Genomic DNA, 14,842 nt, shown 5'->3' with positions numbered 1-14,842 from the left:
GGGTTAGGTACAGATATGGGATTGTGCATAGGATCATGCCTGGATGTACTGCTTGGCAAAAAGAGAGGATGCAGGGCCAGCACTGCAGGAGACACTGGGGGCATGGCACTGCTGCTCTTCCTCCTCTTCCTCGCTTCACAGCTTCCCTGGAGCCCTTTGGCAGCCCCTGCAAGGTGTGGATTAGCAGGATCACACTTCCCTAGTGCAAGCTCAGCTCTCCTCTGTCTCCAGAGACTCGAGAAGCCCTTACAATGCCCAGGAACTGCTGGGTGCTGGGACACAGGGCGAGACCGGACCCCTCCCACTGAACAAGGAAACGAGCCTACATGCTTGAGGGGAGCCTCCCCACAGCCTTTCCACCCAGCCCTGGGGAGAGTGGGGACATGTTCCTCCATCCCAGCTGCAGCCACCTGGGGTTATTAACGATGGCACTCCAAAGTGTGACYGTGGAATCACCAGACTTGGTGTGGTGGGGCTTGTCCACACGTTGCTGCTGTCCATGCTGGTTGACTGAGAGCACTGCACTGAGGGCTGGTCCTTCCAGTGTGTGCTGGTGTGTCTGTGCTGTGAGTCCCAGTGATGGGCTGGATCAGAGCACACTTGGGAGCATTTTAGCTATTAGGAGGGTCCAGGACTTTTCTGGGGGACTGGGGAGCTGAATGGCAGACAAGATGACTGACTTGGCAAAAGTCTGCACCCCGGGGGTTGAACTTGCCCAGGGTGGGCACTGTAAATAGCATGTGAAGCCAGAGAAGCAGAGGAGTGGCCCTGGTTTACCAGAATTTTCATACCACGGCTTTCAAGTGGTTCCCCTGCCTGTTCCCCATGAGCCAGTGGCACATCTGCACCCCGCCAGCTGCCTCGGTGCTGTGCCACGTGCCCTGCGGCCGCTGGAGCTGGTGCCACGTGCCAGCCCTGGGGCAGCCCTGCCTTTGCCAGCCCTGTAATTGATTCCTGCTCTCCTGCACGGGTGGAGGCAGCAGATGTGCAGTGGGCTCTGGGCACCAGCTCCAGGAGCCARCATGGGCACAGTGAGGAGCAGCCCAGTCCTTGCCTCAGCTCTGACGTCGACTTGAAGAGCTGCCTTTTGAGTTTCCAGGTGTCTGAAGAGGTTCTCTCCCAACCTCAGTTCCTGGCGGCAGAGTATTTGAGGGAACCCTKTTCCCCCACTTTGGGGCTGCTGGAGGAGCTGAGGCTGTTGGGGAGCAAAACAACCTCTGCTGATGGTTGTTGTATCTGCTGATGACATGCAGGCTCATGTTTAGGGATGATGGCAGCTGATGGCAGTGCAGGGTGGCTTTATAGAGGTCCCTTGTTATTTCCCCTGGCCTGCAGAAGGACTTGGCCATAGTGATGGCAGGGCTTTAAGCTGAGAAGGATTTTGTAGCCTGGCACCTTATAGGAGACTAGATATTTGAGCATGTTATTATGAAGATAAACCAAATTTTCCACTAGAAGGTGATGGTGGTCCAGGACAGAGGGACTGCAAACAGATGAGGTTTGACATGAGTTCAGGGCARCTGGAAGCCAGCGCCTCTGGTTCCTTGTTTTCCAGTGCTGCTGCTGACAGATAGTGCTGCGTGGAAGAAAATGCCTAGAAAAATAGGGATGAAAATGGTGAGGCTTTTAAAAAAAAACCCAGTATGTAGCCAAAGGGCATGGTTTTGCTGGAAATGGCAAGGAACGGATGAATCCTTCAGAGCAGGGTACATGAATGGAGAGAGAGGTGTGATGTGTGGGAGGGGGCTGAAAAAAGCAGCAGTCGCCAGAGCTGAGGAGGTCTGTGCTCCTCATTGTCCACGGGGGAGCAGTGAAGCTCAGAGCATCTCTCCCAGCGCAGGCTGTGAGCCCCGCCCTTGAAAGCAAGGAGCAGCTTGGGCTGCAGAGGCCAAACCTGGCAGGACAGAGATGGAAGGGGCTCTAGCAGCAAGAGAAAATCTGCTTGCCCAGGTGGAGTGGCACAGCGTGGGGCAGGGTTGGGGCCATGGCTCCCAGCTCCCTCAGCCCTCTGTGCCCCCCCCAGGTAGCACCACAGGGACCCTGTCCCTCTCTCCAAGGGCTGAAAGGGCGAAGGTGCCCTGACAGAGTGTTTTATTATCAGCAGGTGCCTGAAATCCAACCGTGGTGGTGCAGTAATCCCTCCCCTCACCTGGAGATGAACCCGGCTTGAGAGACATGGCTGTGCAGGGTCAAGCCCTGCCGGTGCTGGGATTGCCCCTGCCATAACCAGAGCRTCTCCCTGGCAGCCTGACGGGCCGGTCCTGCCGTGGGAGACAGGCGCGTAATGCCTGATTTCACAGCACTGGCATGCTCTGTTTGCTTGTGGCAATGATCTCTCCTGCCCTGTCCGACTCCAGCCCRTGGCCAAACCCCAGTCTGCAGCTCTGTCAGCTGCAGCTAGGTACAAGACTTCAGCTAAAACATCTTTGCTCTTGGCTGGAGCAATGACAGAGAGGGGAAAGGTCAGCATGTCATCTCTGGAGATRGAGCTCCTTGCCCTGCCCCCAACCCATGTGTGGCATCCCCCAGATCTGCCTTCAGCCCCTGCAGCCAGCACTGGGGCTTTGCAAACCTCACATAGAAGAGGAGGAGGAAGGCAGYGATTTCCCCATCTCTCTAATGCTGAGGTTTAACATGAAATGGCATAGGTCCTTGGGCTGTCAGGAACAAACCAAGGGAATGCTTGTGAAGGAGASAGGAACAAGAGTGGTCCATGCAGAAAGGGTCTCCCATTTGCTGTCTGCTCCCAAAGTGCTCCATGCTGTGTCCAGCTTGTTTCAGCAAAGCCATGTCTGAGAAGAGGAGCTGTGGAGCAGCAGCCCCCTGCTCTCGATGCCTCCAAGCACAGCACTGGGGCTGGTTTGGCAGCAGATGAGCAGCGATGCCCTGTGGGATGGCTGGCAGCCTAGTGCAGGTAGTGCCATGGGAGGCAGAGCAGGGTCTGGCACAGACAGACAACAGTCCACACCAACCTTGGACTTGTAGGAGCACTGTATCTGTGTCTCACTATTGCACAGTCCTGAGCCCAAACTGAGGCATCTTATCACCTCATCAGGTGCACAGCCCTGAGCAGCCCTCYGTGTCCCTGCAATCTTGCCCTCTCCCAACGTTCTGCTTCCTGCTCGTCTCGCTGGACCCTGGCTTTGTTGGCTGAGCTCGTTTAGCTTTGACAAAGTTTGTAGTGCTGGAATGCAGAATGGCTGCTGGCCTCCCTCCAGCCTAAACATCCCCACCCCACAGCGCGACAGGCGCTGATAAGGGTGAGTGCCACAGCGGGCAGGTATCTCGTGCCCAGCCCGCGACCTTACAGCCACACGACCTTGAAGGTTGTCATTTATCACACGTGTGTGTGTGTGTGTGTGTGTGTGTGTGTGTGTGTGTGCGCACGCGAGCTGTCTCCCAAGAAATGTTCTCCGCATCCCTGGTTTTCTCTCCGGGCCAAACCCACATGCACGTTGCCCAAAACCGACTCCGAACAGACTCCTTTGATGAGCAGGGCTTAAATATATATTTGGCATTCCAGCGGCAGCGTGCCGAGCGTGGCCAAGGGTGTGAAAGTGTTTGCTTGACAAACTCCGGGGGCTCTCGCCTCTCTGCTGGCTCTGGGGATTTGCAGCAGAGAAATATCAAGGAATTTTTCACCTCTCTGTTTTGTTTTGTGTTTTTATTTTGTTTTCCTTCTGTGAGTGCATTTTTAGCTCTGGTGAAAAGTGCCTGATTGACAGTCATAGAGACTGAGTCCCCTCTCTTTGCTGAAACAGGGACAGCAAGAGCAAACATCCCAACCTGGGCCTAGATGGGAGAGAGAACAGCCCTGAGAGCCTTGCAYTGAATGTGGGGGCTCCCATCTCCTCTCCACTGTCCCTGTCCCTTCCATGAATCAAGTGCTATCGTGGACTGATTTGGGTACCAGCAGGATGGAGATGYCCCACATCCTAGAYKTCCTAGGCTATGGTCTTCTCAGAGYTRGCTCTTTTGCAAAGACCYTCTCTCTCCTGAGGGCAGTGGGTTCCAGTCACAGGGTCCTTTGTCACCACTCAGCTGGCCTCAAAGAGCCCTGGCACCACATTGTGGAGACATCCATGCCCATTGCTTCACCAAGGAGTTCCCAGCCAGTGTCCCCATGTGCCATGGCACCAGCCTGGGGTATGTGCCCGTCTCCAGGCACCTTGGGGCTTGCAGAGGGTCTTGTCACCTTGTGCCTGTGAGTGGAGAGATGGAGCAAGTGGGGCAGAAGAGTGTTTCCATGGGCAGGCTGCATGTGGACAGGCTGGATGCTTGCAGCCTCTTAAAATGATGCATGGGAGGTGCYGGGGGTATGATGTCAAAACCCTGACCTTCACTTGCCACTCGGCTCCTTCTGGGCTGCAGCCTGTGATAGGGAAGGAAACTGTCAGCAATTTCTGTGTGATACAGGATCCATGGAGGGGCTGGGATGGGCAGAGCAGGCTGAGGTGCAGAGCTGGAACCCTGGGCTTGGATGTGAGCCCATGGATGTCTCCAATATGGAGAGAAGAAGGCAAATCTTCACCATCAGTTCAGCCACTGCATCCTGCACCTATGGAAAATGGGGAGAGGGAGCCCTGGGTGGTGGATTTGATTTCAGAGCCCATGTCTGCCTGCCAGAGCAGAGTGAGAACCTGGCTGGCTCTTGGGGAGGGGGCTGAGGGGGCTGCTTCTATGTATTCCCAGYTGTTGCCAGCATAATCCTTCATGAAGGAGAAGGATGCTGCCCTGCTGCATCCCTGTTGTCTGATGGCAGTGCTGCCTGACCCTAAATCACCTGCCACTCCCAGCCTGATGGGTCACCATGGAAATAGGGGTGCTGMCCCCCAGACCATCAGAGGGAAAGGGTCTGGGGTCTGTGAGGCAGAGGCCCAGACTGTGGAGGCTGCAGAGCAAGGATTAGGATGTTGGTAGTCCATGGAGAGAGGCTTGGTGCTCAGGGACTGCAGAGCAGAGGTTGGTACCATTCTGCAGAGGGTTTGGGCTGCTGTGAAATGCAGCAGCTGRGAAAGGGATATGGAGGGATGGTGGAGCAGTGTTGGGGATCCTGGGGGGCCATGAGACTGGGGGCAGGATTTGTCCCTAGGGCAAGCCCAGGCTTGGCTTAGGCTCCCCGAGGTTTCCTTCCTGGCCCACTGAAGAATCGCTGGCTTGTCTGAAGGATCATTGACCTGTGGATTTCCTGGGCAGCGAGTCCCTTTCATGTGGCCGCTTGCAAACTCTCATGACATCACCACGGGCTGCTCCTCCTGGAGACAAACCCAGCGCTTTTTAGGGTTTTGCATTCCCCCYGCCCCAGTCTGTGTGTTTTGGCCAGGGGGGACCCGGCGAATCACGTCCAAGAGCAGCCGCTCTGGCAGGGAGATGGTTCGCAGGACTGGGGGGCAGGGAGAGGGCAGTGTATCCCCCCCGTATTGAATAAACATGGGCTGGCCAGGGATGGAGGGGGCTTTTCCAGCCTGGACCACACCCCGGGGGGCTATTTWTTGCCATGAATGAAAGGGCTGTGTGCTCACAGGGCAGGCTGGCCTCCTGCCGCCRCTGCTGTGCAAGGAGAGCTCTCTTGACACTCAATCCTGGTGCCTGGCTGGGGACCAACATCTGCACTGAGCACAGCTGGGCACTGCCCGTGGGACACCTGGGTACCTGGAACAGCTGGGCACTGCCTGGGGGGACACCTGGGCAGCTGGCACAGCTGGGCACTGCCCACRGGACATCTAGGCACCTGGTGCCAACTGGGTGCAGCCGGGGGTGACATCTACAGGCTGCTGAGCCTGGGAAACACGGTCTGTCACAGAGCAAGGGGAAGCGATGGTGACTCAGTGGCGGTGCCAGCAGCAGTGCCAGGGCTGCTGGGGCATGTTGGACCCAGCCCTGCCGGGGTCATGTGCCCAGGGACCTGCCCGAKGCAGCCCAGCGCTGAGCCCTGCTGCCCCCCTGCCCCGCACAGAAATGCTTCCTGCTGCGGTTTCGGGTGACAATGGGGCAGCATCCCCAGGGGCTGCCCCTAAGCTGCACCCGTGCTTGGGAGGAACTGCAAAGCCACAAGGGTGGAGCAGCTGCCTCCTGCTCAACCTTGGTCCTAAACACGCCCGGATTCCCCCCAAAGCCCCTAATCCCATCTGGCTCAGCACCAGTTTCCTCTCTGGGCTGTGTTAGCTCAGCTAATCCCTTGTGTGCCAGGTTTAGGGATGCCACTGGGTGCAGTATTTCCATGGTTGTCCCCCTGTCATCCCCAGATTTTGTTTCTCATGGAGAATGAGGGCTGCTGTGCCAGTTCCCAGCCCGGACCCACACTCCTGCTACCTCCACCAGCCTCAATGCCCCGCAGGTCCTGGGGAGCCGTGGGTGTTTGTGCCCATGAATGAGTGGCCTGTCCTCACTGGGTGGAGCCGAGGTGCTGGATCCCACCTTCCGCTGTTCCTTATCGCCACACAGCATCCTTGTGATTCACCAGGTGTGGCTCCCTTTCCATTACCCCACTTTGCAGGAAGTTTCCTGGCCAGCCCCCCGTGAGCTCTGTGCAATAATAACAAGCTGGGATGAGCTGGCTGGCCTTCCTGAGCAACCCTACAATAACAGACCAGGGCAATGTGTCCAGCTTTCCTGAGCAGACAATAATAAACCCGCATGAGCTGGCACACTTTGTGGAGGAACCCTACAATAATAAGCCTGGATGATGTATCCATATTCACCAAGTCAGCCTAAAATAACAGGGCAGAGTGAGCCACCCGACTTCCTCACAGATAAGCAGGTCCCTGAGCTGTCCCCCTGGTAGAGGAGGCATACTGGCCATCAGGTATCCATGTTTTCTGCTCTTGACCCCCAGACAAGGCAGCCTGTGTCAGGGTGGGTCAGGCTGCCACAGGTGAAGGCTTTAGGTGCTCTCAGCCTGTGACTTTGCCTTCCTGGAAGCAAGTGCTCACTCGTCCTGGCATGCTGTGATCTGCTGTACTTCAGGGCATCCTCCTTGTCCAGCTCCCTTGCCAAACCCACACCCAGTGGCGGCTTCYCCAGAGGCTCTCCTGCTGTTACCCCATGGACTGTCGGACAGGAAGACAAGTGTCCATGGTCAGGCTGGAGCTGGGAGTGCCACCAGCAGCTGCCACCAGACTGCGGAGCAAGGCTCAGCATCTTCCAGCATTGCCCAGGTGAAGAGGCAGTGCTAGTGCTGGACACAACTCCTTCTGGGGGAGTTTGTTGGCACTTGGGCAGCAGGTGGCCTTGGATGCCCATGGATTTGCATGGCAGCATGGCAGGAGGGCTTCTTTCCGAATGGGGTGGGGTAGGGACTGTACCCGCCAGGAGCTGGAACCACTGGCCCCCCACCAGAGTCTCTGCCAAGCCCCAGGCTGCTCCTGGTGGGTTGGTCCTCACATGGCTGGGGAGGAGATGCTGCAACCTCCTGCCCTAGCTCTGCTCTGCTGCTGACCCTCCTTTCCCTGAGGTTTATCCCGGCCCGTTGGATTCAGGAGTGGGTGGGCAGGGTAGGGGTAGAAACCCCCAGCATCCCTACATGGGGGGGAAGCGGCATCCACCCCGGCGCGGCGGCGGCACAATGCGGAGCCCCCGCTGCCACCACGCCCCTCCGTTCAGTGTCTGCGAGAAAAGCTGTAACCYAAGCCACAAAAACAGCGCAAGGAGAAAAGAAAAGGGTATTGAGCGGCGGGGCTGCTGCGGTCGCCGGCCAGCATAGACTGCTGGTTGTTAAGCGGGTGCCTCGCTTGCAAAGGCTGCCTTGATGAAGTGTGAGACAGCACTTACGGAGGGACGCGGGCAGGCATTCTCGCTCCATCTTCCGCTCACAGTGCCGCTCTTTATGTGCCTGACATTTGCTCGCTGGAAAGGCCCCTGAAGTCGGGGGAAAGGAAAACATTGCCGGCAGCAGGGCTAGAGCGGTGCTGGGAGGAGTGCTGTGCCGTGCCGGGCTGGGCTGGGCTGGGCCGGGCTGGGATGCTGCTCTGYCCCAGCCTCACCACCCGCTCTTCCCCGGGGTGACCCCTTCACCTCTCAGCAGCTCTCCGGTTGCCTTCTCCTGCCGGCACCGCCGCTTCCTGCCAGGTGTGCTCAGCCTGGCTGCTTGCCTGTGAAGCCCTGGCCATCCTGCCCGTGCCTGCTCCAAGGGCGGGCTGGCAGCACCGCCAGCTCTCCTAGCTGTGCTGCTGCTGCTGCTGCTGGGAATGCATGGGGGATGTAGGGGGGATGGAGAAAGTGACAGTGCAAGCTCAGGACTGGTCCTTTAGTCACCTGCTGCAGGTTGAGGTGTGTGCGAGTAGATCTAAGGGCTGGAGGAGCTGGGAAAGGACATTGATGGTCAGTATAGGGCACCTTGGTGTGCCTGGAGGCAGACTGCCCCCAGGGAGAGGGGCATTGYCCCACAAAGGAGCTGGGGCAGGAGACCAGGCTGATGTAGACTGCATGATTCCAGGGAACAAACACCCTCTTTCCCCCATCACTGCTCTTGACACCAGCTGGAAGGGGACAATTCAACCCTCTCCATCCATTCTTCTGCTGCTGGCAGAAGATGGGTAAGCATCTGTCTGGATCTCAGAGTCTGTCATTGGCATAACCATGGGCAGAGATGCTCAGCACAGATCCAGGCCATGCCAGCCCTATTCCCAGGAGCATGCACAAAACTTGTGGCAGGGTGGAGTGCCAAGAGCAGCCGGGCCATGAGGCACAGGAATGCCCCAGCCATGGAGCCCTTCCCCTGCCCGCCATGGACTGCCACAGCATCACCAGACTTCATCCATGCCAGTGCCAGAGTGCCAGTCTGCCATTCCTGGTCTGCCACTCCACCACGCCACTTCCGYGGAGCCCGCTGGTGGGGACAGCCTGGGGAAGCCATCCTCCCCCTTGGCCCACACCCCTTGGCTCCCGCCCCGGCAGGAATTATTAAGTGTGCCCCTGTGGAGCATGTGCTGAGGCTGGCCACGGGAATGTGGGCAGATCTGACATACAAGCCACAGCAGCCAGGCTGTAATTTCCAAACAGGCCCCATTCGCTCTGTTTTCCAGTTAAAAATATATTAAAAAATAGGAATGTGGGATTTGTAGTGAAGAATGTTGGTAACCGCTTCGAACGTCTGGTGTGATAATGAAAGGGTCAGTCCCCAGCTTTGAGCACGACCGATTTAGACTCTGGTGCTTGGCACTGCTGCGGGGGCCCAGCACGATCCAAACCCGTCCTGGGCCAGGGAAAGGTGATGCTTCTGTGTTGGTGGCATGGTGCCAGGCTGGCTGATGTGCCCCTTCTGCTCATACTGTCAAAAGGAYATCCAAATTGCTGTCCCTTATGGCCCCTTGAGAATGGGTAAAAGCAAAATGTCTTGGAGATAGATGCTGAAGCCTGCACGCCACTGACCCTGCTGCACCTCTACACTGGGGTGCAGCCCTACAGCAGAGCCCTCTGGGATGGGGGTCACTGAGCGAGGCTGCAGCCCAGCTCCCCCCTGAGCTGCCCCTCCACGCCKTGGGGCTGTCAGTGAGCATTACTTAACTCACAGCACGAGGTCGGGCACCTGCCCYGCTTTGCTGGGCGCCCCTCCAGTCGCAGTTCAGGGTCTGCTGCGGAGCCTCCCTTGCCGCTACCGCAGCCTTGAGTCCCTCCTGATACTGGGGCATCCCACTCGGCCTTGTGGCCAGGTAGTCATAACAGGCCAGACAAGCCCTGCCAGCTCCCCAGGCATCACTCCCCGGTGCCTGGCGAGTCGTGTGGGGCACGCCGGCCAGCACTCCCCCAGCTGCCAGCTCCGTGCTTGTGCGGCTCCCCGGACCTCAGACATCATGTTTATCCTGGAGATGGGTAATCAGGGAAAAACAAGGCACCGGAGGCCAGGGCTGGTGTTACASTGGGGACAAGTTGTCTGCAGCAGGGTTCAACTTCGGAGCACTGGGGCAAGGAAGAGGGGGAAAATCACCTGTAGCCAGGGTTTGTCCCCCATCAAGCCCCTTCGGGGACACTTCGTTGTCCCTCTCAGCCTCCGGGGCCATCAGGTGGCCGGTGGCTGGCACAGCACGCGCTGCTCCCTGCTGAGTCATAGCTCTGCAGGGAAACGCTTCCAGCTCTGGTCATAACCCATTTCCCTCCGGGGCTGTGAAGAGCAGCCTCCCAGTCCCGCCGCGGGCCAGCTCCGGCCACCCCATGGCCTTGAGCCTGCAGGCTCCAGCCGCCGGGAAGGGCAGTGGCAGGAAGTGGCCGCTGACTCCCAAATTCCAGCCTGGGCTTGCTGGAGCTGAGCCGTTCCCGCGGCGTGGGCAGCAGGTGCCGTGCACCTGCAGACCCCTGTGCCACCGCGGATGCCCGGTCCCCCTGGGGGTGCTGGGCACTCTCCTCCCAGTGCCTCCCCCGGGTGCTGCCTCAGCGGGTGTGTGTGTGCTGCTCTTGGGAACACGGGGTGGCTTCAAGGATGATTTGCCCCATCCCCAGGGACACCATGGGGACACTGCTGGCTCTGAGCATCTGGGGCTGAGCACTGAGTGAGCAGCTGCCCTGCCCAGATCCTTGATTGAGTCCTGTGAAGAGGAGCAGCCTGAGCCGGCCTGGGGCTCAGGGCACATCCCAGGTGCCATCCTGGATGGGTTGGAGCAGAGGGGACTGGGCAGCACCCTACACCTGGATGCATAGCCTGCCCCATTGTCCTGGCATTCCCCAGAGGCCTGTTGGTGGCAGGGAGAGAGGGTGGGCACCGTAGCAGTGGCACCCAGAGCTGGCTGGCTCTGCAGGGGACTCTCCTGTCCTCCTGGGGCACTGACCCACACAGTGCTATCTGGTACACTTTGCTCACTTCACTGCCATTCCTGACTTTCCTGGGAGCTGCTGTTTGCTTTTCTCTGAATTATGACTCCAGCTTGTGCCTTTGATCTGGGCTGTGTCGGCCACCCGTGACCAGGCCCTCTCCTGCCTTTGAAGTGCAGTCACCTTCCCTGCCTTGGATGCTGCTTTTGCAGCCTTGGGTGCAACCCTGCCTCCATGGGGTGAGGCATCCAGGGCAGGAGCATCCCTGGGGTGTCTAAGGTGCACAGCATCCCTCCTCCTCTCTGGGACCTTGTGATGACCCAGCACATCTAATGGCTTGGAGGCCGGGCAATGAGGCATTGTCCAGTACCAAGCAGTCCCAGGGATGCCGGTGGGATGCTGGTGGGATGCTGGGACCAGAGCATTGCTCCCTCCGGTGGCAGTGGGCAGGGACAGAGGAGGTGACCTGTATAGCAGCTGGTCAAAAAGCAGAGGCCAGTACCATGCATTTCCTACAGCTAAGGGGCCTTTCATGCCCGCCACTCCGGCAAAAGAGATGAGATCTACAGGGAAAGTCTCTCTCTGGGCACCGGCCAACCCGTCCTGGCATCAGCCCTATCCTGCCACCCCATCTGGCAGGGAGCAGTGAGGAGGGTTCAGCCTACCCATTCTGCCCCTGGGAAGCTGGGGTCAGGCTTTGGACTCTGGCCTTGAGTGGGTCTGAGTGTCCCCATCCCCTCCCCACTTTCCTGGCCCAGAGAGGATCCTGCCTTATCTGTTACACTTTGTTCTCCTGCTGTCTGGGTGTGGAGCAGGGCAGAGATTAGTGTGCAGACCTTTGGCACACACACGCACGCACACGCATGCACAATCACCCATGTGTGCACCCGCAGCCATGCTCATCTGCACACTGCTGCACACGCAGTCCCCATTCACGTCATCATGCTCACACTCACCTGCGCTTGTATGCCCACACTGTGCCCCACACACCCCCCGCAGCACCTCCTCCAGGGCACAAACGCGTTTCCCCATCACTGCGCATGTTTGTTTGCTCACTGTGAGCTGTGTTGTGTTCCCAGTGGAATGTGGCACTTCCTCAGCCTGCCAAGATCTCTCATATGCATCAGTATGGCCCAGCAGGAAAGGTGGCATCCCACTGGCAAAGGGGTGCAGGCAGGAGGAGGGGRGCTTCTTGTGTCAAGTCTGGAGGGAATAAAAATGTGTGCAGGGAGGCAGGAGCTGTTCTGGCAGACTGGGAGCAAACCTGGGCATCTCTCCTCTCACTGTCACATCACTTTCACTTTCTGTGGGGCTACTAGAGATGCCTTGTGCTGGTGGCTGTGGTGGCAGGCAGGGGCTGCCTTGTTGAGGTCGTGTCCCTGCCCAAGGCTCACTGTGTGTATCCGCAAGCAGCAGCCYGTGCTGCTCCAGGCAGGGAAGCCACAGCCCTTCCAGAGCGATCTTATCTCCAGCATTTCATGAATGACCTGAAAGCCTCTGCAGTCTGCCTCTCAATGGGAAGGCAACCCGCTGTCTGGAGCAGGTGTGCATGTGTGTGCATGTGTGTGCATGTGTGTGCACGTGTGTGCACATGTGTGTGTGTGCAGCCCCTTCTCTGCCCCACAAAAGTAGGGTGACCTGCAGGTGATTTCCTGGCGGGGTGATGGTGCCTCTGCTCTGTCCCACAGACCCTGCCCCAGATCTGCGGTGCTGGAGAAGGGCAGGCGTTCGCCTCTGCTCTGCAGCAGCTCTACACAGCAGTGACACAGCAGGAGGCCAAACAGGCTCGGAAAAGGCATTGCTCTGGTGAGGAGATCCTTGGATGTGGYAAGGGGAGCATGTGAAGCAGCCATCCTCTTGACTGCTGAGCCCCAGGGGAAGGGGAATGTGACCCCGGCTGCAGTTCAACCCATGAAACAGTCTCCTCYTTTCCTTTCCTCCTGTGGGCCGGGGGAAGCACAATTCCTGGAGTGGGTTTGGGCAATGCCCCATGCTCCCTCATCTCAATCCCAAATTGCATCTTTTTCTGGTACCAGAGGACGATGTGSACACAGCACCCACTACAGAAACCAMAGAGCACTCCGATCCACCTCCTCCATCCCAGGAGGATGAAACAACATCTTCCAGCGAGAGAACCTCGGTGAGTGCAGCTCTAGAAACAGCCTCCTCATACCAATGACAGGATGGGGCCCACACCTCCTTTCCCTCTTCTCGCCCAAGCACTGTGCYTGTCCAGGATGGGCTAGGAGTCTCAGCTTGGTTCCTAGCCCATTCTACTGGGGAGTGTGTGATTGCACATGAGTGTGTATTTTGCACTCCCACKGCAGAGATGATGGGAATGTCACTGCTTGCACACTTGCACACATCCTGCATGACCCCCTGAGGTGGAACTGACACTGCCTCCTCTTTTGTTTCCAGCCAGCCTCCTCCCCAGCTCAGAAGCCCCGACTGCCTGCAGCCAAGGCCAAGCCAAAGAAGGCAAAAGGGCTCTTCAGCTGAAAGACTGCTGCCACCCCTGCCGAGCATCTCTGCTTCACCCAGCATCCAAGAGAGGGAGTGCAGAGCACCCATTCTTCTTCTACCTCTTCTCCTGCATCTCCTGGTGGACCCTGCCCTGGTCATGGTCCCCTCCCAAGATGTCTTCAGCTGGAGAGATGGAGCTCCTTTCTCTTCAACAGTGTCTCAGGAAACAGCTTTCCTAACTCTTYGCTGGTGTAGAGTTTGCCCAGGTTTCTTCTCATGGCAGAGCCAGGGCTGGACCTGGAAGAAGTGGATTGGATGCTGCGAGTGTGTGTGGGACAGCTGGGGTTCTGGCAGAGCTGTGGGGTTTGGCTGCTCTTGAGTGGGTTTTCAATAAAGGGCTGTGTCTGGGTGCAATTCCCTCTCCTGCTCTGTCCCTCCAGGCCCATAGTATCTAGCAGGGGATGTAACTCCTAGTGCTGCTGAGTCCTCCTCAGGCTGGTCCTTATGTCCCAGGGTCCTGCAGTGACTCTGGACAGTGAGGAGGTGACAGCAGCTCATTGCTGTGACACAGCACAGCAGCTCCCAGCCATGCTGTGCCTCAGCCTGAACAGCAGTACGTGTATTGGGGTGTGCACAAGAGGACCCCCAAATCACAGGGACACAGCATGCTGGGGGGGCTGGAGCCCATGTTCTTGTCCCACACCAGGATACACACCACGTGCCAGTGCCTGGAGCCAGTTGAAGCCCTTACAGCAGCAGGCTGGCAAAGGCCCTGGATGGGCTGAAGGGCACCCTAAATTTGCAGGCTCTTCCACCATAGACATTTGGCAGGTGATACGGAGTTGATCCATGCTTTGGCCTCCAAGGAGCAGGAGACAAGCAAAACASTAACATGGAATGTTCCCAGGCCTGGGAGCAACCCTGGAGCAAGTAACAGGTGCTCCCTGGACACAAAATACCAYCTCCATCCCTTCACAYCCCATCCATCCACCCATCCATCCATCCATGCATCTGCTCTCCCAGCCTCTGTGTCTACATGCTTCCTTGAGAACTGGGACCCCATTCTTATGCCCAAGGCAGCTCCTAAAACAGCCGGCAGAGAGSCAGGCAGCAGGCAGGCTGCAGCCAACGATGCTGCTCTCCTGGGACAGGGATCCATGGCCCCAGCTGCCCTGCTCCCTGAGGCTGGCCCAGCTGCAGTCATGCTGCCTGTTCTCCCGGGCAGCAAGGGGGAAACAAAAACATCCGGAGCAGCCCCTGTGTCTGTGGAAGGGGAATGAAAAGGCCTTTGCTGGGACACAGCCGACCAGTCCCTGGGCGCGTGCAACTGGTTGCTTTTTATATTTCCTTTCTGAGGGAGCAGCATGCAGGGCAGGGTGGGTGGTGAGAAGGGAAATCCATGGGATGAGGAGCTTGTGCTGACTGCTGCATCTTACGTATCCTACATTTTCCCGTCAGGAAGCATCTTATCKTGGCAGCTTTGAGTCTGCCTGTTGGGCACTTGGCCCCAGGGAGGGTGCTGATACTAGCTGAGGGGCAGGACTGGGGCAGTAGGAGCTTAGCAGCTCTCCATTTCCTTCTGTCACCAGGTTGTCCCTGGAGCAACCCCTGCTCCATCCATATGGACTCCGTCTCC

General features: G+C 58.0%; 1 protein-coding gene across 1 annotated transcript in view; it reads left to right on the top strand.

The window, feature by feature from the left end:
• Positions 1-13,489, top strand: part of NHEJ1 (non-homologous end joining factor 1) — a 43,167-nt gene extending 29,678 nt beyond the window's left edge. Inside the window, exons 6-8 of the mRNA XM_057367578.1 lie at positions 12,432-12,549; positions 12,780-12,883; positions 13,162-13,489. Of these exons, the coding sequence (XP_057223561.1) occupies positions 12,432-12,549; positions 12,780-12,883; positions 13,162-13,242 (303 nt within the window). The 3' untranslated portion in view covers positions 13,243-13,489. The remainder of the gene's footprint in view (positions 1-12,431; positions 12,550-12,779; positions 12,884-13,161) is intronic.
• The last annotated feature ends 1,353 nt before the right edge of the window (positions 13,490-14,842 follow it).

This window comes from Malurus melanocephalus, unplaced genomic scaffold (assembly GCF_030028575.1).
Source record: "Malurus melanocephalus ecotype Western Australia unplaced genomic scaffold, MMel_1.1 scaffold_81, whole genome shotgun sequence".
NCBI lineage: Eukaryota > Metazoa > Chordata > Aves > Passeriformes > Maluridae > Malurus > Malurus melanocephalus.
This window is presented reverse-complemented; position numbering and strand designations above follow the sequence as displayed.